Source organism: Cervus elaphus, chromosome 19 (genome assembly GCF_910594005.1).
Source record: "Cervus elaphus chromosome 19, mCerEla1.1, whole genome shotgun sequence".
Taxonomy (NCBI): domain Eukaryota; kingdom Metazoa; phylum Chordata; class Mammalia; order Artiodactyla; family Cervidae; genus Cervus; species Cervus elaphus.
Window position 1 is genome coordinate 59,518,575 of NC_057833.1, and position 25,807 is coordinate 59,544,381.

Here is a 25,807-nt window from a genome sequence, read left to right on the forward strand (position 1 = left end):
CAAAGCGAACACTGGTGATTGGGAGGCGGAGGAACCGCTACCGTTGCCATGGGTAACTGAACGGGCTCGTTCCGCCTGGGCAAAGCCTCCTGGGAGTGGTGGTTCGGCTGCGCCCCACGCCTACCTCCCTTGTGAGCAGAGGAACTACAACTCCCACGGAGACTCGGAGGCAGCCTAGGCAAAGGAGTGGTTGTTTCAGCTTTGGCCTTAGTCCGTGCCTGAACCTGGAAAATGTTGCTGGCGCCCCAGGACAAGCCCTCCTCCAGGAAGAGGACGGGGCTGAATCGCTGGAAACAGTTTACAAGGAAGCCGAATCCCATCAAGGTGATCCATTCCTATCGGGAGCTCGTGGGAAGAGGCGGGGAGGCGGGGACCATCCCTGAGGACAGCTACAGCGCTGCCTGCGCTTCCTTCCTCTTCCCTCAGGGGCATCCTTATCTGGCCGGTCCTAGTTAGGACCGACCCTGTGTCTGCATTGCCCTAATGAAGGGGTCCTAGGGATTTGGGGGATTGGTTGCCTTACGGCTTTGATGGCAGCGTCGTGAAAGAACCGTTTCAATCTAACGCTTTTCTCAAAAACCGGAGAATCTTTAATAGTACCCATCCCAGTGAAGAGAATTCTAGAGGTATTCCTTCATCCCACAACGCCTGTTTTAGGGAAGTCCCCCCAAGGTTTCATTTCTTCTTCTTCTTCTTTTTTTTTTTTTTTTAATGTTTTGCAAGTCATGGGAACCTGTTCTTTATTGAAGGGATAAGATTTTCACCTTAAATCCTCTATCTCATATTCCCTCTCCTAGTTTTACATAAAGTCTGTAAAATGAACTCAGGAATGCAAGTGGATGTTGAATATATCAACTTAATTCACTTGAAAATCTTTAAACTCAAGCAGCAATAAAAAAAATAGATGTTCTTTATATTTGTCACCTTTTTTGTGCCCTAGCATCCAAAGAGATGGAAAACTGAGAACCCCACTGTAAACTTGAAACGTGTAAATGACAAGTGCAAAGTCCCAGTGACACGGTGTGTGCTTTTCACAGACTACTTTTAACGTCACAGAAATAAATGTTTTAAATAAATACCAAAGTACTCATTAAAAAAAAAAAAGAAAGAAATGTTTTACATGTAAATAAATGGGAGTACCAAATGGAAATCTTAGCTTTCAGCACCAGAGCAGCTTCACAGCTGTTTTCACCCATAATTTACACCTCCTTAAAAACTATTGTGTAGACATGTGGCCTTTCTGAGGCCACTAGGCAATTGTGCTTGAAGGCTATTCTAAATATACCAGCTAAATAATGCACTGGACATACTCTGCTTAGTAAATATCTTGCCCCAGATGCTGGAGGGTGCAGATTGGAGCATTTGACTTGGAAACAACGCCTGCTTCTATTGTGTAGGTTCTATAATAGATTGGATCCAAAATAGGTTATGATTATAAACTTGATGATGAAAGGTAAAAACTGGGGACAATTTTGGGATCCCAAAAGGAAAAATTTTTGCTGCTGATGCTCATTGCTACTGCCTATAGGATAGAAAGGTAAAAACACAATTGAGCTGCTTGGGGCTCAATTGTGGTTGAATAGGATCAGCTGTTTCTTTGTTTCAGCTACAAAATTATTCAGCAGTACAGCTGCATTAATTAGTTATTTGTAAGGTGCTTTGAAGGGGAAGTGTTATGTAAGTGAAGATAGTTTTATACCTTTCCCTCCTCGATGTGTCAGTATGCTAGTTTAGATATCCCCTTTTTTATTTAAAAACCCACCTGAATTATTAGCAAAGCAAATACCTCTCTTTGTTAAGTGACTATTGGAGGGAATTCTGCAAACTTCTGAGAGTTACAAAAAGTGAAGAAGTTGTTCTGCAGATCTGATTTCTAATTTCAGATTAATATCTGACTGACCTGAGTAGAAATTTATGTGATTTCTGCTTCATTTTCTGCTCTGTAAAACAGTAGATGATTGGTTATCCCTTACTCCACCCCCGAGTTCTTATTGGACCAAACATTATCCCTGCTTTTGGTAAATACAGGTTATTCCTGAAAAGAGAGACCTAAGGAAAGGCACACACCTTTCTCCAAGCAGATTTACTTTCACGGCACTTGAATAATCTGACTAATCAGTACTTATTTGGGTTTTTATAAGGAATATTATATGCAATATTCCTCTATCTTGGCTCTTAACCCTTTAAAAAAGTACACGTGGGCCTTACCCCAGACCAATTAAATCAGAATCTGGAGCTGGACCTCGGTAAGAGGTGGAAACTGTCAGAAGGTGTTCCAGAAAAGGCTTCATGTTTTTTATGCTGCTGGCATTCTGTGTTTTTTTGTTGCTGAACTTCCTAATGATGCTTTGGGGACAGACTAAGGAACATTTTCCCACATGCTTTAATTAGAAGGACAGATTAAAATGGCAAAATTGATAGATAAATGCACTAATATTCTGTATATATTATCTACAGCCTGTGTTTGACCCTGACAATGTGGAACACTGGATTAAGGTAAGGATATTTAATAATTAAGATAGAGAATTAAGAGTCACACATAATCATGTGGAATAGGAATACTAATAGGTCTCCATTTTGCATATATTTTGCTGTTTTCGTTCCCATGGGAGTGTGTGTGTATGTGTGTGTGTGTGTGTGTGTGTGTGTGTGTGTAGTCTTAGTTTTATACTCTAGTACATTTTCATGATTTTGTTGCTTCTCATAAAAGCATGAATGACAAGATAACATCCCTTTCAAATGCCACAAGGATCATATGAAGAGGATTAAAGGACAGGGGAAGAGAAGCCTTAGGAGAGGACATGGCTTAGGAGAGGACATGCCTTAGGAGAGGACATGCCTTAGGAGAGGACATTGTGGACTTCCCCAGATAATTGGAAAGAACATACTGCTGTAGCTACATTGACCTGTGAGACCAATTCAGTAGATAAAAACTGTGCATGCATCACAAGTGAGAATCTTCTAATGATGGGAGCAACCCAAAAATGGAGTGGGCACTTTTGTAAAGAGGTGGATTTTCTCTCACTGGAGGTATTCAAGTGGATTCTAAATGGTCACTCAGTGTTAGGACTGTTGAGGAATATATTTGAGCATTTAGTCAGGTGGGGGAGCTGATTGGATTGGATAACCTCTGAGGTCTCTTCTAGGCTTGAGATGTATGTTTCAGTACCAAGTACTATTTGAAAGTACTGTTATACCGCTTCAGGTGCCTCCAAGTGTCATTTTGGCAACTTGCCACACTCAACTCATTTGTGCACCACATGTTTCAAAATCATGCAGTATTTTCCTGGGAAAATATCCTTCTGCCTGTTAGTATTTTGAAGAGCTGTTACTTATCTAAATTGACAGCCATTATGAGCTCCAGGCCAGATGGGACCTAGGCCCGATTATAATCATTGTTAACCATTTTTTCATGGTTAACCATATTTATTAAGTTTCTAATAATTATAAATATTTAGCCAGTATTTATTAAGTTCCTACTAAGTACTAGCCCACTGTGTTGGGCGCTGGAGGTATAACAGTGCATGGGGCAGGTACAGTTTCTGCCTTTTCAGAGTTTATAGTCTGTGCTGTGTGCATGCTCAGTCACTTCAGCCGTGTCCAGCTCTTTGCAACCCCTTGGACTGTAGCCTACCAGGCTCCTCTTTCCATGGAATTTTCCAGGCAAGAATACTGAAGTGGCTTGCCATTTCCTACTCCAGGGGATCTTCCTGACCCAGGGATCAAACCCAAGTCTCCTGCAATGCAGGCAGATTCTTTACCACTGCACCACCTGGGAAGCCCAGTTTATAGTTCAGTGGGGGCTAAACAACTTACTTGAAATTGTTAGGAGAATTAAGGATGTGGTTGAAGTCCCTGGGGTGGAGCGCTCGTACAGATGGGGCCAGGGAAGCTTGCGGGCTCCTGCAGAAGGCCTGACTTAGGAGACAATAAGATGGGTCCACCATGGTGGAGGCTAACCTTGGGGAAGTCCACTCCCCAGACTACATCAAGCTCAGCTTGTGTGTCAGAGTTGAAAGTTGCAGTATCAAACCTTTCCTGGGCTTGATTGTGTGTTTAGTTACCATCTCCTCCAGAGGGGAAGATTTAAGTAAAATAGATAAAATTCTGCTCTGTACTGTTTTCTTCTTTCATGCAATTATCAGCTAGCTTCACTTGGTTAGATTTTTATCATTCCTCTAAAACTTCTGCAGTAGCTCTTTCTCCATTATACCCTCAAATCATCCCTGTCTTGAAAAAAATCAGTTAGTCTTCACTTCATCCCACAGTCATTTTCTTTTCCAGTGTCTTTGGACTGGACTAGTATAGTCTAATACAGCCTAGACTCCTTGCTTTTGTGTTCTTATTGTCCTCTTGTGTCCACAATTATTTTCCTTCAGTTTCTAGTTCTTACCATTCACAGAAAGTTGTCATAAATGACTTCCTGACTAAATACAGTGGTCTCTTCCTTGTCCTTTTAGCTTTTTAAGGTTATTTGATACAGTTATCACTTCTTTATGCTAGAAATTCTCTCCTCCATTATCTTTTTGTGACACTGTTTCCTCTGGTTTCTCTTAATACCTTTCTGTTTGCTTCTCTGTCTTCTTGTCTGTTCCCTAATATTATCAAACTCTGAGTATACCTTAAACAGTTACAACTCTAGACTAAGACTTCCAAATCCACTTGAGTGGGCCACTCGTTCAAAATGGAAGAGGGGGACATATATGGGAAGGACGTGGAACGTGGTGAAGATGGTAAAAGGACTTCCCTCAGGGCAGAAAACAAAGATCACTCAGTAGAACTGGAACTTGGCTAAAGCAGGGAACCACTATTTTTTGTGATACCAAGAACTCGTAGATCAGTTTCATTCAGGCTTGAAGGTTTTCATTGGAGAGGCAAGGAACAAAACATTTGAGGCTTATGTAAGATAGTAGGTGAATATCCACACAGAGTAGGAAAGGGAGGGGACCCTGTAAAGGATTCATAGGTTGGGAGAAGGAGGGGGTGTACGGTGACTAGGGGGCTTGGTTAGGTGCAACACCACTGTATGGATTAGGAGGAGTCAAAAAAGGAGATGAATAGGAGTGATGGGGGGAGAGGGGGTTATCAGCATTTGATTTGAACAATGGAAAATTTTGTGACATGGTTGGGGATGAGCATGTCATTGAGTTGCTAAATGCAGTTGAGGAGAAAGCTGTTGGCATACAACATATCAAGCAAACTTTGAGGCTGAAATGTTGGTAAGTCACTCTCAGGGACATTAAAGTCACTTAGAATCAGGCAGATGCTTGGTAGAAATGTATCTTGGTGCTAGTCACTCAAATGCAACGGTCCATCTCAACTTACAATTCAGCTTCATCCTGATTTGGTAGAATGACTCATCTTCTTACTCCAGTGTATTTGGCTACTTTGAGCTTTCTAAGCATTTCCACTGTGTCAGTTCTCTACTCTTGGAACCTTCGGTAGTTCTGCATGCTGTCATGTAAGTAAGCGTTAGTTGTTCAGTCGTGACTCTCTGCGACCTTACAGACTATAACCCACCAGGCTCCTCTGTCCATGGAATTTACCAGGCAAGAATACTGGAGTGGATTGCCATTTGCTTCTCCAGGAGATCTTCCCAATCCCAGGATAGAAACCAGGTCTCCTGCATTGCAGGTATATTCTTTACCACCTGAGTCACCAGGGAAGAAGCAGTAAATTCTAGGGGGGCCTCTGTCAGTCTCCCTGGAATATCAATCTCCCTGTAACAGCCCTTTTACTCTTATACTGCATGACTCCTATCAGGCCAGTCTCCTTCCCCTCTATCAGGTAAGTCTTTTGCTTTTTTTAAATGATGATCTCCAGCTCAGAATACCCTCTCTCTAGGAGGCCAGTCCACATCTTTCCCTTAAATCTCAGCTTGAGACACCTCTCTCAGTGAACAACTACCCCTCACTCCCCTTACCCTCATAATCCTATATTCTATACTCCTTTCCTTGGAGTTATGTTGGCATTCATACACACAGATACAGTGTCAAGCATTTACTTGTATGCAGAGTGATTAAGTGGACATGAGTTTGAGCACGTTCCTGGAGATGGTGAAGGACGGGGAAGCCTGGCATGCTGTAGTCCATGGAATTGCAAAGAGTCGGACATGACTTAGCAACTGAACAACAGCAACAGTGATTAAGAAAGAATTGGTCACTTTCAAAAAATACATTACTCAGAAGACTATTATATATGGATATGCAGTTTGCACATGGGAGTTTGTCAAGAAACTTGTGTATGTACCTGCCAGCCTTGAGGAAATGAAGGAGTGCATTATAGAGCTGCCATTTCTGCATCAATGGCAACAGGCTACACAGGGTCTGTAGTGGGTAATGTAATCAGTGTGTGCCATGGGACATAAGGAGCACATGTTAAACATTTATATGATCATAGGACTCACCGAGACAGTTCCTTTACAATTTACATCCCTATAGCATAGTCAATGAGTAAGAAACTTTTGAAGATGTTCAGTTTTTTTAATCACCTTGTATTGCTTTAAGACTGTTCTTAAGTTGTTTATTGCACACATGGCACATGTAACCAAAACTAAAGTGAACTCTGGTAACAGAAGCTTTTAGTTTTGTTTCCCCCTTGTTGTCCACAGTCCTGGGAACAGAGTTAGCCTTTAATCAACTTGTTTTAAAAAAAAAAAAAAAGTTGCTAAATAGACACATGAGACCTCTCCAGTCTCTTATGTATTTAAATTGAAAAAAAAAAAAATGGTAAGGATGTAATGTTTTAAAACAAGGAATTACAGAGATTATTTCTAATCCTTACTATCATCTAGCATTTTTCCCCCCAAAGCTTCATTTTAAGTGATAGCCCAAACATTTTCTTTCTTAGAGCCAAGCACACATTTCTCTTTACTCCCTGACTTGTCAGTACCAGACTCTGCCCTTCTTTAGTACCAAAATCAGTCTTCCTTCTGTCTCCAATCTCTTTTTGTCCTAAGAATCTGCAGATTCCAACTCAGGTGAGATGATGTGTCATGGAAAGTTATTTCTTTCACCCACAGCCTGAAGAACTATATCTACAGCCCTGTTTTTGTTCTTTATATTTTGTTTGTGGATCTTGGTTTTAAAAAATTAGAGTTGATCTATTTACTTGTACATTATTTACAAATATGTGTCTATGTATGTATACACATGCAGACACATACAGTATATGTGAAATTTATCTCTCTGCCTTAGAATTTAAGGACCTTAAAAGGAAGGACTAGGTACCAAGCATATCATGACCCTTAAGTAAAGGATATATAACAACAGCATTGACTTGGGCATGTTGGAGGCTCTGAAAGAGAACACATCTCTCCAGAGTGACCTCATGAAGGTCAAGGATACTTTCTTGACTCTCTGCCTGGTTAGACCATTTTTATTCTGATTCATATTTTATCCCATATGTTCTGTTTTGACCTCTTTTTCAAGTTACCTTGATGTTCCAACTTTATTCCTCTGCTTCTAATTCAGACTTAGCATATGAAATCCTTAATAATTTAAAAGATCAAGCCTATGACAAGTTTTGAGCATGCAGGTAAACCAAAATGTCAAGAGTTTGCCCACCTCTGCCAACCCCTCCCCCATTTCTGTGAATTTGGCCATGTTTTTACTAGATTTTCACTGTTGAGTTAACATTCTGAATTACTACAGTTCAGTGACCCTTTATCCCAATTTTATTAGTTTGCCTGATATATATATGGGAAGTTTCTTTCAGGTGTAGGAATTTGAAGTGTAGCTACCTGCTTCTGGTTCACATTCATATGCAAGTACTAGTGGCATGGAAACTATTAATAATAAGCTATTGTATACTTTTTTAAATATCCCGGTGTCAGGATCCCATGACTAATGCTCTAAACAAAAGTCATCTAAAGCTTAAACACCCTTTTGTTCAAATATAAACTTCATAAACACCTGTTAAAACTTGGTAAAATGCTGCAATTAATTTCATGTTTAATGAGTGAAATTATTTGGGGTGGATGTTTAAACCTCAAAGTATCTTTTAGAATGGAAAAAAGAAAGTATCTTGGTAGTTGGTAGAAAATCAGAATCTTGAATAGGAGAGAAATCTTCTAACCCTGAAGAAAGTTGTCATCTTGGTGGATTTTTTTTTTTTTCTTTTAAAGAGAGTGGAGAAAGCATCTGAATTTGCAGTTTCTCAAGTATTTTCTGCTGGAAATTCAGATTTATCCAGAAGGCTTTGGGGCCAACTTGTAGATTTGGAAACACCTGAGCAAATAGAAGATCATGAAGAAGTCTACACAGAAGGTAAGAATACATTGGGAGTACAACTTAATAAAGCATAACTCATAATGAATTTCAGAGTACAGAACGAAAGTGTTTCTTTCTCTTGTTCTTAATTTTTGTTTGCTTCTACTTTCCTAAAGCTAATTTACCCTGGAATTACTTCCAGTATTTCAAGTAAGGTTATATTTAAGGCCTGTTCTGTCTCTTGAAATAGAACCACATCCAGAGGCAGTTTTGACATAACACAGTTATCTAGTAAGTATAAGATACTGATCTTGTGGTAGCAAGGGCAGCTTGTTAACTTGATCTGGTATCATCCAGATAAATTGATCACAAGTTTATAAATCAGCTTTGTTCCTTAGGAAAGGAGAAAGTGTTTACTCCTCTGGAATCAGTATTGTAGTTACTGATGCCCTAGGGAACTCCACTGTTTGGGGATGAAGAGATCAAGAGGGACCAGCAAAGCTGACTGGAAAGGAGAGGCCCTTGAGGTAGGAGGAAAGTCAGAGTGCCATATCCTGGAAGCCAGTTTTCATTTGAATTATTTATGTCTCCAGTTTTTCAGATTATTTCTTCATTTATTCAACCTATACATTAAATTGTTACTCTGGTGAGGAACACATGGAAATCCATGGCTGATTCATGTCAATGTATGGCAAAAACCACTACAATATTGTAAAGTAATTAGCCTCCAACTAATAAAAATAAATGGAAAAATAAATAAATAAAATGTTAAAATAAATAAATAAAAATAAATTGTTACTCTGTGCCAGGTACTATTTTAGGCTTTGGAAGAGCAAGTTATGAACAAAGGGTGAAGTTCTTGCTTTCATGGAGTATGCATTCTAGAATGGGAATAAAGAAAATGAAAAACAAAAAGTCAGATAGTGATAGGTCATCTGAGTTTGGACCTAAATAACAAGAAAGAGCCATGCGAGCTATGATGGCGGAAGAGCATCCCGGGCATTGGGAAAGGTCACATTAAGAGTTAAAGTACAGGTTTGGTGTGCTTGAGGGACTGAAGGAAGACCAGTGTTGCTGGAGCTTCCCAATGGAGAAAACTTGCAGAAGGGCCTTCTAGGCCTGGGAAAAGAATTTAGAGTTTATTCTGAGTATGAGCAGATATCATTGAAGAGTTTTTTTTTTATTAATTATTATTTTAACATCTTTGAAGGGCTTTAAGCAGAGGTACAGTAGGACCTTTTCTTAATATATGAAGACTGAATTACAGGGCGGGAAAAAGGAGACTAGTGAGAAACCGTTACAGTGGTCTGTGTGTGCTCTAATGGCACTTGGTCTTGGATAGTTGGTGGTACTGGAGAAAGGAGATATATTCAGAAATGGGCAAAGCTATGTCTTACCCTATGCATTCTCCTACCTTACCAATAGAAATACACAATATACTTTAGTCACTCAAGATTTCCAAGAAGTCCTGCATTTAAAAAAAAAAAGTTTACTTACCCCATTTCCCAAGCTTCTTAGACCTGGACTTTTTTTATCTTGAAATACATGTTAATATCCTGAGAAACTTTAGAGACTATTAGTGGATGAATAAAACATGGTTTTAAAAGGTTTATATCCTTTTTTTTGCCTCTCTCATCAACCGTCTGTTAATATTCAGTAAGAACTAGTAATCTGGGGAACACACTTTGAGAAACTCTACTTTAGGGTGGGCTTCAAGCCTCTGATCCAATGTGAAGTGTTCCTACAGTTGAACCCTCCAAGAGTCTCCTTCTCTTTCATTGTCTTTTTGGAGCACTTCATTGTAAATCTCTCCTTACTAATGAATGGGATTTAGTAGATGCAAATTATTTTACACATAGATTATTGTATATATAAATGTTCTGCTCCACTTCTCTACTTTCCTCTGAAAGCCAGTAGTGTCTGTTGCTAGTATACGTTATACACTTAGTTTCTACCACTTTGATTCATTTTTTTCTACTTTACATTTCATGCCTGCCTTTCTATGTTAAATGTCTTTTAGCATCATTTAATATTTGGAAGCACTCCCTTCCCTTAAAGGTGTGCAATAATGATAATAACCATGATGAAGAATGCTAAAATGGACATTTTTCTTCTTTGAAGATCCCCTTACCCTCTCTGCAAGAGCTGTATTGTAATGATAATGAAGTTAACGCTAAATTTTCTCTCATGCCCCTACATTTAAGAAGATTTTCTGGATGTCACTAAGAAAGAAATGCAAATGGAAGTTGGCTTCCAAAATATCGCCCTCCAGTTTTTCTCCTCCCTCAATTTGGGTCTCTCGTTCCTAGTTGGCTTGCCTGGTTCTGCCTTAGCTGTTCAACCCTTAGAAGCTAGAGTTCCTCGGGGCTTAGTCCTTGCACCAGTTCCCTATCCACCTTCCTCCTTTGGCAATCTCATCCTCTTCTGTCTCTACATAGTATCTGTATGCTGACAACACCTACGTTTATTTCTTCAGCTTGGTTCTGTCCCTTGCAACCCAGATAATATAGCCAATACCTTCTTGAATCCCTATTTGAACATTTCATAAGCATCTCATACCTAACTCATCTAAAGCTGAATTCCTCATCTTCCATTCAGATCTACTGCTCCCTTTTTGTTCCCTGTCTTGGTAAATGACATCTTCATCCTGTAGTTGCTTAGGCCAAAAAATGTATAGGTTTCTTTCTCTCATATCCCAAATTCAGTCCATCAGCAAATCATGTCACCTTCACCTCAAAACATTATTTTCTAGAATCTGAGCATGTTTAATACTACCACTTCAGGTCTAGGCACCATCACCTCTCTCCTGGATATTTGTATCCCAACTGGTGTCTCCTGCTTTTGTGCTTGTCCCCCTACAGTCTGTTGTAACCTAGCAGTCAGAGTGATGCTCTTAAAATATGTTACCTCTTTGCTTAAAAACCTTCTGTGACTTCCCATTACATACAGAGTAAAAGCCCAAGTACATCAAATGATGTCAAGACATAGGGAAAAAGGGTTTTCAACCTTAGCACTGTTGATATTTTGGGCCAGGTAATTTTTGTGTTAGGGCTGTACTGTGCACTGTAGGGTGTTCATTGGCATCCCTGGCCTCTCCCAGTTGTCAGTTCAGTTCAGTCACTCAGTCGTGTCTGACTCTTTGCGATCCCATGGACTGCAGCATGCCAGGCCTCCCTGTCCATCACCAACTCCCAGTGTTTACTCAGACTCATGCTCATTGAGTTGGTGATGCCATCTCACCATCTCATCCTCTGTAGTCCCCTTCTGCTCCCACCTTCAATCTTTCTCAGCATCAGAGTCTTTTCAAATAAGTCAGTTCTTCACATCAGGTGGCCAGATTATTGGAGTTTCAGCTTCTGCATCAGCCCTTCCAATGAATATTCAGGACTGATCTCCTTTAGGATGGACTGGTTGGATCTCCTTGCAATCCAAGGGACTCTCAAGAGTCTTCTCCAATACCACAGTTCAAAAAGCATCAATTCTTTGGTGCTCAGCTTTCTCTATAGTCCATCTCTCACATCCATACATGACTACTGGAAAAACCATAGCCTTGACTAGACAGACCTTTGTTGGCAAAGTAATGTCTCTGCTTTTTAATATGCTGTCTAGGTTGGTCATAACTTTTCTTCCAAGGAGCAAGCATCTTTTTATTTCATGGCTGCAATCACCATCTGCAGTGATTTTGGAGCCCAAGAAAATAAAGTCTGTCACTGTTTCCACTGTTTCCCATCTATTTGCCATGAAGTGATGGGACCAGATGCCATGGTCTTAGTTTCCTGACTTTTGAGTTGTAAGCCAACTTTTTCACTCTCCTCTTTCACTTTCATCAAGAGGCTCTTTAGTTCTTCTTCACTTTCTGCCATAAGGGTGGTGTCATCTGCATATCTGAGGTTATTGATATTTCTCCCTGCAATCTTGAGTCTAGCTTGTGCTTCATCCAGCCCAGCATTTCTCATGATGTACTCTGCATATAACTTGTAATAAGCAAAAATGGCTCCAGTTACTGCCAGATGTTCACGGGGAGGCAAGTTCACCCTGGATCTAAAACCACTGCTCCAACCCTGATTCCTGTGATACTTCTTCCACCTCATCTCCAACAACCCTCACTTCACTCATTCCTCCAGCCATTCCACCTTCATGCTATTTCTCCAGTACCCTAAACACTCTCCAGCCTTAGGGACTTTGCACTTGTTTTTTTCTCTGCATGGAATCATGTTCCCTTACATAGCCATATGGCTCACTCCCTCACCTCCTTCCCTTCTTTGCTCAAATGTCTTCCCAGTGAGGCCTTCTTTGACCACCCAATTAATTTAAAACTATCAACACCCGCCTTCCATTTCTTGTACACCATTTCTCCTTCTCCTGCTCTGTCTTTCTGACTTACTTGTTCATTGTCTCTCTTCCCCAGTTAGAATGTAAGCTTCAAGGTGGTAGGTTTCATTTTTCCTGTTTTGTTCACTGCTATACTCCCAGTATCTAGAGCAGTACTTGACGCATGATAATGCTCAAGTAACATTTATTGAATGAATGAAGATAGCAAATGAAGAAAGTCTCTGAAGTAACCGAAATATTAAAAAGATGTTTTTGTCTTATTGATAGCTCAGGAATTGGTCAGTGCCTGGTTAGACACCAAACTTAAGCAAGAACTAGCAAGTGATGGGGACAATGATGCTAAAGACACTGTGTCCAGTGTCCCTCCTGTGCCAGAAGCCAATGGACATTTGAAATATGACAGGTTTGATGGTAAGAACTTACCTGATTATTCTAAGCTTTAACATCAATGATGGTTCCAAGAAATCTTTTTAATTGTTCTGAATAATAAATAATATGTTATTTGACTTTTCTGTGTTTTGCTTAGTTTTGTAATTGGTTTTAAGTTTTCTTGATTCACTTTAAGTTACTTATCTATATGTCAGTAAATTCATGGTGATTTTTAAAAATTAAAATATTATATTATTTGTAATTCTTCTTATGCTTGGGCTTCCCTTGTAGCTCAGTTGGTAAAGAATCTGCCTGCAATGAAGGAGACCTGGGTTCAATTCCTGGGTTGGGAAGATCCCCTGGAAAGGAAATGGCAGCCCACTCCACTATTCTTGCCTGGAGAATCTCATGGACAGAGGAGTGTGGCGGGCTACAGTCTATGGCATTGCAAGAGTCAGACACGACTTAGTAACTAAACCACCATGATTATAACAGCAATTAATGCTGATTAAGAATGCCTCTTTCCATATATTATTGGATGACCATTTACTTTGATGGCTGTTTCAATGTTTTACCATATTTAAACATTGGCATACCATTTTGTATTTACAAAATGTTTCAAATCTCTTTATAAGGAAGGTTATTACTTGTATATAGAGCTAGTATCATACAAGGTAAATAGCTAACTTGTGAGGATTCCTCAGTTGTACTCCAAGAGTCTAAGATATTTTCTCTAAGCATAAGTGTAGGCATAGTGATGGTGGTGGCAGCTCCCCTTGCATGACTCAGGCACCCCTGGTGAACTCATCTTTTAGCATTTCCCTTGTTTAGGACTCTACAGTCATAAAGTCATGAGCTTTTAAAGTTAAGGGACTCCTCAGGATCACCTAGTCTGATTTATTCTCTTCACCCCCTCAGACAGAGGTTCTTCCAAAGTGTCCCTTACATGGGATAATATAATCTCTGCCTGAACACTTCCAGGATAGAGGGCCTGCACTCTGGGAAGAGCCCATTCAGCTGTTTTGAGGTTCTAATCTTCATAAATTCTCTCTTTTTTAGGAAAAATTAGGATATTATCCTCAACTTTTACCCTTTAGTGTAACAGAAAATATTGATATCATTTTCTCTCTCTCTCAAGAATAGTCTTCTCTTTTTCTGTGGGAGTTGTAATCATATCTGAACCTTCATATAGGTCAGTGTTGCTAGATTAAATAGCACCAGTACTCTCAGAAGTTCTTTATATTACATTGCTTCAGATATACTGATTGCCACTTTTATATATTTTTCTAGTTTAGTGATGTTGTTATTAGAATGAAGCATTTTAGTACATAGTATTTATTCTAAAGTGTGTCTGAAATTTAAAGAAACTGCTACTTTCTTTCATATGGTGCTGATAGATCTAGTTATATCTTTACTCAGATTTGTTATTACCTTCTAGTACTGTACCAGGCCTCACTCATCTTATGCTTGTAGTGTTACTTTTTTGGGGGATCAAAACATTGAATGAAAAAAAAAAAAAAAACATTGAATGAAAATATTACCTAGCCATTAAAAAAAAAAGTTTATCAAAATTATTAACTAACATGATTATCTCAATAGGTAAAGAAAAAATACTTGGCAAAATCAATTCCTGATTAAAACTCAGCAATATAGTAATAAAAGGTAAATTCTTCAACCTGAAAAAAGGCATTTATACACATGACACATACAGAAAACAAATACCAAAATGGCAAACATAAATCTTACTTTATCAAAAATTATATTACATGTAAATGGATTAAACATTCCAATAAAAAGATGTAGACTGACAGAATGAACTTATAATTATTACCTTACTATATGCTGTTCCAAGAGACACAGTCTAGAGTCAAAGACACAAATAGGTTGAAAGTAAAAGGATGGAAAAAGATGTACTATGCAAACAATAACCATAAAGGAGTGACAGTAGCTTACTAATCTCAGAAAAAATAAGCTCAAGATAAAAAAATTGTTACTCAAGACAAGGAAGGGCATTCTGTAGTAATAAAAGGGTCAATCCATCAAGAAAACATAACAAGGATAAACATATATATACCTAGAAATAGAGCCCCAAAGTAAGTGAAGCACAAACTGACAAAATTAAAGGGAGAAATAAATCATTCAGAAATAACACTTGGTGACTTTAGTACCCCATTTTTGATAATGCATAGAATTAAATAGAACATCAGCAATAAAAATATTCAGTATCACTAGGCATTAGGAAAAAGCAAATTAAAATTACAGTCAGTAATGACTAGGAAACTATTAAAATGGCTTAATTAAAAAGCTGATCATACCAAGTTTTGGTAGGGATGTGGAGAAACTGGAGCACTCCTACACTGCTGGTAAGAATGAGAAATTGTATAACCACTTTGGAAAATGGTTTGACAATTTCTTAAAAAGTTAAGCATGTACTTATCATATGATCCAACTATTCCATTCCTAGGCATTTTCCCAAGAGAAAAGAAAGCATATATTTGTACAAAGACTTGTACACAAATGTTCATAACAACTTAATTTTAATAGCCAAAATCTGAAAACAATCCAAATGTCTATTCCAGATGAGAAAAATGAATTGATGGTGGTATGTCCATACAGTGGAATACTACTCAGCAGTAAAAAGGGATATACTATTGATACAACAACATGAATGAACCTCAGAATAATTATACTGAGTTTAAAAAAGCATGACCAAAAAGAATACATAGTATATAATTTAATTGATAACCAAATTCTGGAAAACATAAACTAATCTTTTGGCAGAAAGTAGGGCTGGGGTTATCTTTGGGATATGGCAAAGAGCATGGGAAGAACTTAGTGGAAGAGATTGCAGATCAGCATGAGGACCCTTTTGAAGCTGACAGATAAATTCATTATTTTGATTGTAATGATGTTTACTGGTATCTATATATGTCAAAACTTACTGTAGACTTTAAATATTTACAAGTTTATTGTACGTTATTTATACCACAGTAAAGCCTTTTTAAAAAGAGCACTGGAGTCATCAAGGATGTTTAAATCCTTGAAATACAAATGTAAAAGTAATATCTTTTAAATTTGGCAGCGAGGGAGTTGTTAGTGACTTGGGTGAAGGCAGTTCCTCATGAGCGGAGGTTTTTTCCTCTTAGATGAAGGTAGCTGCTGAGGGTTGTACTCATCCAATTGGCATTATCAGTTACTATTTATTGAACTCACAGCTTTGTATTTTTATTATACCAGGATTATTTAAATATGGAAATTATACTAAAGTTAAATTTAAAAAATTTCTTTTGATTTTCCCTTTTTTGTTGTTGTTCTGTTTCCCCCAGATTTATGTGGTTATTTGGAGGAAGAAGATGAGAGTACCACTGTTCAAAAATTCATAGACCATCTGCTCCATAAAGACGTGGTGGATTCCGGGATATTGGAAGATCTTGGAATGAATGAAAAGCAAGACAAGAAGCGGCAGAAGGATCCTCGTCTTACGATGGAGATGAGACATAAGCAGGTGGGAGGGAAAAGCAAAATTAAAATGGATAACAGGAAGCAATCTTGGTGTAACACATTTAATAAGCTTAAATAAAGACTTGGGCTTTATTGTGAAAAAGGGTGCCATCTGTGGTTTGGTTAGAAAGAATAAAAATAAAATATAAGAACTTCAGAAGAAAAATAATGCTCATAAACTGAGGATAGGAAACAATTTAAGAAAACCAAAAAGAGGAATAGTTTATTTTGACCAAGAGAGTGGTGAGCTAAGCTTTATTAGCTTGGATGTGGTACTTCGTATTATAAATATGTAGATTGGGTTTTGCTCAAATTTGGTTTTTGAATTGCAATGTGAAGATATTAATATCACAAATATTCTGGTGAATGTTATAATTCTTTTCTAGATGGTGGAAAAATTTACTCATTTTGTGATTATAATTTGGAAGGGAATTAAATCTAGTTCATCTGTTTTGAATTAGAGAGGCATATGGGAACTTTCTTTTCTCCAAAGGGAATAGTAGGTTATAGGGAAAAGATTAATCTCAACACTTTGTAGAGGAGCTTCAGGAAATCAGAATGGCCAAGTCTTTTCCACATGTCCAGAACTAAGACCAGACTAGAATTAATGTCTGTATATGTGTATGCTGTCTTTTTGTAATACTGAATTTCTGATTACTTTAAACCATAAGTTATGCTGAAGCAGCACTAAGGATGTTAGAGAAACTGGGGTAGAAGTATGAGCCTGGTTTAGATTTATGATGAAAGATGGGGAAATGGCTCATTAAGAGCCATTAGCTAGAAGTCTTATCACAAATGGAGAATAAGATAAGGGTAAAGTTTAAGTGAAACAGGAAGGAAAGGACCACTCTTTAATTCATAGCTAGTTAAGCCTCTAAAGAATTAATGAATTTGAAAAAAAAAATCATTGTGCTTATTCAGAAATGTCTGTGAAGTTCATGATTTTGATTTCCAAATATGATCCAGAATCACTGATAAATTTAAATAAAGGTAGAATTGAATAAAAGGTCATGATCTTTCTGAAGTCAGTAAATCACTGTTCTAGCCTTTACAAAGTAGCCTATCAAAAATATCCTATCCTTTCTTAAATTATAATTAGCATTATAATTTAGACAGAGCCTAAATAAATAACAGTAATGTACACCTTGGAAGATCTTACGGATAGGAAATCATTTCTAAACAAGAATCCAGAACTTGGCATGCAACCCATTCAATTTCAATTTTTTCATGGTGCAGATAATTCCCAAATTGTCTGGGGTCGTCTTTCCTGACTTCATTTAAAACTTTGTCTTGGCCATTACCCAGTAAACAAATGAACTTCTCCTCTTTTTCTGATAAACAGTGGGGTTCTGGGCCAGCATGTTTCAAAGTAGTTGTATTCTGAACTTCAAAATGTGTTCTTAGGTTTTGCATATCCCTTTCTACTTGAAAGGCTGCATCTCAACCTTGATGTATTCTCTTGAAGGTAAAAGAAAATCGCTTAAGACGTGAGAAAGAACTGGAGCGCCAGAGAATTGAAAAGACCCTGAAAAAATCGGCCTTCTTAGAGGCTCAGTATCTGGTGCAAGAAGAGAAGAAAAGGAAGGCTCTAGAGGCCAAGAAAGAGGAGGAGGAGATTCAAAGGGAGATGGTAAAGCTGCGGAGGGAGATAATTGAGAGGCGACGCACAGTGGAAGAAGCATGGAAAATGTAAGCCAGCTGTGATAAGCAGTGTGAAGTTTTTTGTTTAAGCAGTCATTTTGGAAGTACTCTAAAGTTCTTTAAAATGTACCAACAATGCAATAACAAAACACAAAAGAGAAATCACCCACTATTCCACCATCTTAACAAGTTAGCTATTTTTATTTTTCCATGTTTCCTCCTGGTCTTGGTTCCTTTAGGTACTTAATTGCAACCATAAAATACATTTAATTTGTCGTTCTGCTTGTTGTAATTACCACATTGCCTGGAGTCCTAAGGTCTGTATTTTACTCCATTGAGTTCTATACCATAATTTATGTAATGACCTCCACTCCTCATACTGGTAAGCATTTCAGCTAATTTCAGATTTTTCACCAGTACGTAGTTCAGTGAGCATCCTTAAGTGTAGAGTGTTTTCATTCTTTTGAATTATGTTCTTAAGTGTGTAATTACTGAGTTAAATGGTGTAGACTTTTATGACTCTTGAAACATTGCCAAATTCATTTCCCAATGGGTTGTACTTATTAACATGATTGCTGGCAGTGGGTTGCACTCAGCATTGGGGGAGGTCATCACTTTTCAATATTTTTACACTTCTAATAGGTATCCTGTTGGTTAGTTTGCATCTGTTTGTGTACCTGAATGTTTTTAAGGTTGAAAATGTTTCCTTATGCACATTTACTAATTTTGCCTCATTTTGTTGTGAATTGCCTCAGTGTCCCATCTTCCGATAATCATTCATAGAGTCCCCATGGCCTTACTGCCACTGATAAAGAAAAAAAATATCTGACAAAAGAGGAAAATCAAAATAGTCCTCACAGGATATAGTACTGTTGTATGTCTTCAGGCAGAGAATAGCTTCATAAATGAAATCACTAACATATTTATTCTGAGAAACAGCACTGATGCATAAACTGCAGAAGCCTAAGGACAACGTGCCCAAAGTGCTTGAATACTCAAACTGAGAGGCCGGGAATACCTATTAGATAATCCCTTCCACCCCCATCCGCCTATGCAACTTTCCCCCCTGTGTTCCTGATTGCTGTCATCCCACCCAATTTAAAACAGCTCAGCACTGGGTGTGCATTTCATTCTTTCAAGTGCCAGGCTCAGGCCTCCTCCAGATGCCGTTCCTTTTAGAAAGCAATCACCAGTGTTTTAGTGAGTTCTTGCTAAGGTCAACCTTGCTCTTCAGATTCCTTTCAAGCCCTGACAAATCTAGGCTGACCTAAAATAAATTGTGAAAACAATTTGTATTTGATGGTAGCCAGAAGTTCTGCTCACAGTGGGCACCCCACAGACGTTCACTCACCAGACATTTCTCTAAAAAGTTAGAAGCTTATCCACGGATATAGTGAGACAGGGAACATGCAGTCCTTCTAGGTGGAGAAACTGATTTAAACGTTCCAGAAAGCAATTTGGCAATAAACTATACGAGTCATGAAAAATGTTATTATCACTTGACCTGGAAATTCCAGTCCTAGGAAAACTACTCTAATAATCAGAAATCCAAATATTTATACACAAAGATAGTGAAAATAACATTATTTATAGTATTAAATATTGGAGAAATTAATAAATACTAGTTGTACAATGAAATAGCACTGACTTGTTATCAGTGTTTTTTTCTTGGTAGAAATATATAAGGCGAACGTGCTGACCATTACACTATGGAAATGTTGCCTGGGTAGAAATATGGTTGTCCTTTATACCTCTCCAATTTTTCACAGCGAGCAGATACTGCTTTCATAACAGATACATATTTTGATGTTACTTTTAAAAATTAGATCCTTGGTATTGGTATTAGAACTGTATTTCTTTTAATGCCCACTGTGATCTGCCTGTAACTATCTAATATAACACTGTTATGGCATTAGTAAGTTGGGAAAGTCAGTAAAATGTTACTGTTGGCAGGGCTTTCTAATTTATTTGTAAAGTAGCCAAAATCTGTTCTGTTGAATAGTTTCAAAAGTGTCTTCTCTAAGAGGTTTATTAATTACAAAGGGAAAAATAGCAACTTTACACTGGAAAAGCTACCTTAACCAAGTGATGGTTCGTGTCCCCAGTAATAAGATATAACTGTGTGCTCCCATAGGATATATGATAATTAATGAATAAATATCTTTAGATTATTCTGGCATCCCTCTCTCAATTTGAGTTTCCACAACTGTAAAGTGAAATTCAGAGAGACTAGGTGACTCTCCAGAGTTTTCACAGCTGGTTTGTGGCAGAGCCTATGAATCCTGTTTCCTGGCAGATGCTATCTCCACTACATCACTGATAAAATGTATACCTTATACACTTACACATATCTGTACAGTTTAATACACTCCAGTAAGAAGGCAGTGGTTAAGAGCTGGCTTGGATTGGTGAGGGTAAAGGGATTACCTGAATGAGAAAGAAAAGATAGGTGGGTGAGCAAGAGAGAACCAGAAATTTGAGCAACAAAGTTACTAAGAGATTCTTGTTAACTTCCCTGAAGTCCTTTTCTTCTTTGTTATTATGTTCTATTTTTCCTCTTTTCAGCTATTTTTAAATTAATATAAATTCCATTCTCTCCTTATTCAGTAACACCTGATTCTTTTATTTTTCTTCCTAGAAACCTTGTAAAAGCCTTATGATAAAAATCTCACTCCTTTCTTACCTGAGGGTCCTATTTAATCTCCCCTTGTGAGAAGAGAGAGAACTCATGTCTATATCAGAGGATAGCTAATGGTTGTTATCTCTCAAATTTTGATCAAGGTATTATTCAATGTTAAACTCAATGAAAATACTTTACTAAAATATCCATAAGGTTTTCTACTTTGCAGAATACATTATAACAATGTTATTTCTTTTAACTGTATTTTATAAAAGAATAAACTAACTAAGAAAACTCACTCTGTAATTTTAGGCCCAGATCTAAAATTCCCTACCTTCTGATGGAAAATTCAGTGTTCATTCCACTGTGATAGATTCTAATTAAGTCTATTGTTCATACATGTAATTTTTAATTGTTGTTAATAGAGAGAAGAAGAAGCAAGAAAATTCTCCAAAAATTCCAGAGAAAGGCATGTTTCAAAGTGTTCCTATTCTTCTGGATGAAGAAAAAATGGCAAAAGAAAGAAAGAAGAAGCTGAAAGAGTTATTAATACAAACTTTCAAGGAAAATCACCAGGTAGGAATTGTAACATCTCTTTATTCAGCATTCAGCAGCATAAATGACAAAGGGCTCCATCAGAGATGTGACAGTGTAACTCTAAGCCCAACTGAGCCTTGTTACAAATACCAGAACTGTCTACACCATTTGCTCTGTGCTACCCAACTGACTTAGTACATAAGGGAGCATTTCGATATCTTATTCAGGGGCTATTCTTACATAATCTGTGTGATCCTGAGAAACTGGGGTATGAATTTGGGATGTCTTTCTAAATTACTCTTTTTGGAGTAGTGTGTAAGTACTAATGTAGATCTCTGGCAGTTTGCAAGCATAGCTTCCACTTTGACAGTCTTACAGACCACTATGTTCTGTTTTTATTCAGAAGAATTATTCAGAAAGTTACTTGCCTTTTGGTATCTCAGATCCTAAACAGTAATATATTGGTGCTTCTGCTTTTAATGGCATGCGTTTTATTTTGCTCTTCTATCATTTTCTTTAGTTCCACTTTTTGTAAAATTAACTGACCAATTTTTTATTGACTACTGCGCATCCTCCCCAGGCTATTTAGACAGAAATATCTTTCAGTGAAGCAGGATCAAAGGCAATATAAATTTGGGGCTTACAATGTTTCAGGTAAAAAGAATTCCTTGGAACATTTTTAAATGAGGTCTGATGAGAAAAGACAGATACCTATGTTTTATGTCTCCAACAACAGCCACCCCACGGCCTTGGGTATTGATGAAATTCAGTGAAAGTTAATGGAATGAATGTACAAATGAATGGATTTAACAAGTGAAAAGAATGTCAGGAAGAGATGCAGGCGCTTGATAAATGTTGTTTAGTCACTAAGTCATGTCCGACCTTGGGGACTGGAGCCCGCCAGGCTCCTCTGTCCACGGAATTGCCCAGGCAAGAATACTGGATTGGGTTGCCATTTCCTTCTCCAGGGGTTATTCTCTATCCAGGGATTGAACCTGTGTCTCCTGCTTAGCAGGCAGATTCTTTACTACTGAGTCACTTGGAAGCCCTAGGATAGACTAAAAAAGCCCCAGAAATCAATAACAGGCATTTGGATATGACATGGATAACTAAGATATGAGGGGGAAAATAGAGTAGTCAAAGCAATTCTTTAAAAAAAAATAGCTAGACATGTTTGATGGCAGAATTTTGGACTGTCAGGCAAGAAGTCATAACTATTCAAACATAGAACAACAAGAGTTTGGCCAGAGTTTTGGCTTTAGGAATAGGTAGAGAAAAGCATGGTAGGAGGAGGTATTAAGAGTTAGGATTAACATTTTGGGAAAGATTGGCAAAGACTGTTCGATGCTGTGTCCTCCATGAGACAAATGGAGTTAATATGTCCTCCTGCAGTAACAGTTCAGATTTCTGAAAGCAAATTGGAAAGTAACTAAGTGTAGAGGGGGCTATCTTGAGAGAACATAAGGGCAAAGGGCCATGCTTTGTTCCAGCCAGTGAGAGATGGATAAGATGTGTGTTTCCCATAAGATTATTTTTTAATTTTATCCAAGTCCAACTATGCAAGAAGTGATACAGTGCATCCATTGGTATTCACAGGGGGTTTGGTCCAAGACCCCAAGTATATACCAAAATCTATAGATGCTCTAATCCCTTGTACAAAATAGTGTGGTATTATCCTATAATCTTAGAGAAGGAAATGGCAACCCACTCCAGTGTTCTTGCCTGGAGAATCCCAGGGACCGGGGAGCCTGCTGGGCTGCCCTCTATGGGGTCGCACAGAGTTGGACACGACTGAAGTGACTTAGCAGCAGCAGCATATACACTATTCACATACTCCTGTGTGCTTTAAATCATCTCTGGATTACTTAGAACACCTATGTAAAAAATAAACAGAAACCTGAATTAAGTAAGGTCCAGGAGACCAGCAGGGGGAGCTTTCATGCCCTGTGACAATAGCAGAGCCCAAAGAAGATAACTATTTGCTGGCAAGAACTGAGCCAATGAAAAGCCATGAACTCTGCTTACTACTGGGGTTTGATCCCTGGGTCAGAAAGATCCCCTGGAGAAGAGAAAGGCTACTCATTCCAATATTCTTGCTTGGGAAATCCCATGAACAGAGGAGCCTGGTAGGCTACAGTTCATAGTGTCGTACAGAGTCAGACACAGCTGACTGACTAACACTTTCACTTTGACTGCTTACTACAGCCCTCCCAACATAATCTTCCCCTCTGTAAGAGTTCTTCTCCCCTTGCTATGAAACAACTTGAACATGGCTCACCATGGGTACAGATCCCGAATTTACAGTTTTCTACTGATTCCGAATAAACCCAAAGTTTGCTGGAATACTTGGCAGTCTGTTTGTTCCAGGTCAACACCTAATACAGTATAAATGCTATGTAAATAGTTATAAATACAATGTCACTGCTATGTAAATGGTTTCCAGCATGGCAAATCAAGTTTTGCTTTTTGAAACTTTCTGGAATTTTTTTTCCCAAATATTTTCTATCCACAGTTGGTTGAATCCACAGCTGTATTGCTTGGGGATACAGAGGGCTGACTGTATATGTTTCCTAAAGAAGTGTTAGGTATGAATTCTAGATACATATAAAGAGTTTTACAAAATTAGTGGCCTACTGAAACAAATTACTCAACTTTAAAAGAGTCAGATGGTAGATTTAAAAATGAGACAATAAATTGTCTATGCTTTGCCACAGACTCTGCTTGATTTGAACATATATTTTTGAGTCTTTATTTTGAAATAATTTTAGACATGCAGAAAAATTGCAAAAAATAGTACATGGACTTCCTGAATACCCTTCACCCAGCTTTCCTCAATGTTAACATCTTATGTAACCATAGTACAATTATCAAAACTAGGAAATTGACATTGGTAAAATGCCATTAAGTACAATTAGCAAGACTTATTAGAATGTCACCTATTTTCCACCAATGTCCTTTTTCTGCTTCAGGACTTCACTTGTAATTTCATGCTGCAGTTGTTTGCTGTGTCTCCTTAGTTTCCTCCTGTTTGTGGTCATTCTCCAGACTTCCCTTGTCTTTTATGACTTTGACATTTTTTAAAGTATTGGTCAGGTATTTTGTAGAACGCCTCTCAATTTGAGGTTTTCTGAAGCTCTGCTTAGATTGAGATTATGCATTATTGGTGATAACACAATAAGAAATGTTGCTGGGCCGCTCTCAGTATAATATCAGTTCAGTTCAGTTCAGTCGCTCAGTCGTGTCTGACTCTTTGCGACCCCATGAACCACAGCATGCCAGGCCTCCCTGTCTGTCACCATCTCCCAGAGTTCACCCAAACTCATGTCCATTGAGTCAGTGATGCCATCCAACCATCTCATCCTCTGTTGTCCCCTTCTTCTCCTGCCCTCAATCTTTCCCAGCATCAGGGTCTTTTCAAATGACTCAGCTCTTTGCATCAGGTGGTCAAAGTACTGGAGTTTCAGCTTCAACATCAGTCCTTCCAATGAACACCCAGGACTGATCTCCTTTAGGATAGACTGGTTGGATCTCCTTGCAGTCCAAAGGACTCTCAAGAGTCTTCTCCAACACCACAGTTCAAAAGCATCAATTCTTCAGAGCTCAGCTTTCTTTATAGTCCAACTCTCACATCCATACATGACTACTGGAAACACCATAGCCTTGACCAGATGGACCTCTGTTGGCAAAGTAATGTCTCTGCTTTTTAACATGCTGTCTAAGTTGGTCATAACTTTCCTTCCAAGGAGTAAGCGTCTTTTAATTTCATGGCTGCAGTCACCATCTGCAGTGATTTTGGAGCCCCAAAAGATAAGACTGTCACAGTTTCCCTATCTATTTGCCATGAAGTGATGGGGCGAGATGCCATGATCTTTGTTTTCTGAATGTTGAGCTTCAAGCCAACTTTTTCACTCTCCTCTTTCATTTTCATCAAGAGGCTCTTTAGTTCTTCTTTGCTTTCTGCCATAAGGGTGGTGTCATCTGCATATCTGAGGTTATTGATATTTCTCCCGGCAATCTTGATTCCAGCTTGTGCTTCATCCAGTCCAGCATTTCTCATGATGTAGTCTGCACATAAGTTAAATAAGCAGGGAGACAAGATACAGCCTGACATACTCCTTTCCCAATTTGGAACCAGTCTGTTGTTCCATGTCCATTTCTAACTGTTGCTTCCTGACCTGCATACAGATTTCTCAGGAGGCAGGTCAGGTGGTCGTGTATTCCCATCTCTTTAAGAATTTTCCACAGTTTGTTGTGATCCACATAGTCAAAGGCTTTGGCATAGTCAACAAAGCAGAAGTAGATGTTTTTCTGGAACTCTCTTGCTTTTTCAGTGATCCAGTGGATGTTGGCAATGTGATCTCTGGTTCCTCTGCTTTTTCTAAATCCAACTTGGAACATCTGAAAGTTCACAGTTCATGTACTGTTGAAGCCTGGCTTGGAGAATTTTAAGCATACTAGCATGTGATACGAGTGCAATTGTGCAGTAGTTTGAGCATTCTTTGGCATTGCCTTTCTTTGGGATTGGAATGAAAACTGACCTTTTTCAGTCCTGTGGCCACTGCTGAGTTTCCCAAATTTGCTGGCATATTGAGTGCAG

At 38.4% G+C, this 25,807-nt stretch overlaps 1 protein-coding gene across 6 annotated transcripts in view; it reads left to right on the forward strand.

Moving 5' to 3' along the window:
• Positions 1 to 74: 74 nt before the first annotated feature.
• CCDC191 (coiled-coil domain containing 191) overlaps positions 75 to 25,807 on the forward strand; it is an 88,122-nt gene continuing 62,389 nt past the window's right edge. For 3 of the 6 annotated variants that reach the window (XM_043874038.1, XM_043874043.1, XM_043874041.1), the window contains exons 1-7: positions 76 to 324; positions 2,458 to 2,496; positions 8,126 to 8,267; positions 12,810 to 12,953; positions 16,238 to 16,416; positions 17,878 to 18,101; positions 21,099 to 21,249. In XM_043874038.1, coding sequence (XP_043729973.1) covers positions 232 to 324; positions 2,458 to 2,496; positions 8,126 to 8,267; positions 12,810 to 12,953; positions 16,238 to 16,416; positions 17,878 to 18,101; positions 21,099 to 21,249 — 972 coding nt within the window. In that variant the 5' untranslated portion in view covers positions 76 to 231. Of the gene's footprint in view, positions 325 to 2,457; positions 2,497 to 8,125; positions 8,268 to 12,809; positions 12,954 to 16,237; positions 16,417 to 17,877; positions 18,102 to 21,098; positions 21,250 to 25,807 lie in introns of those variants that run through there. The other 3 variants (XM_043874039.1, XM_043874040.1, XM_043874042.1) reach the window with 3 other exon arrangements.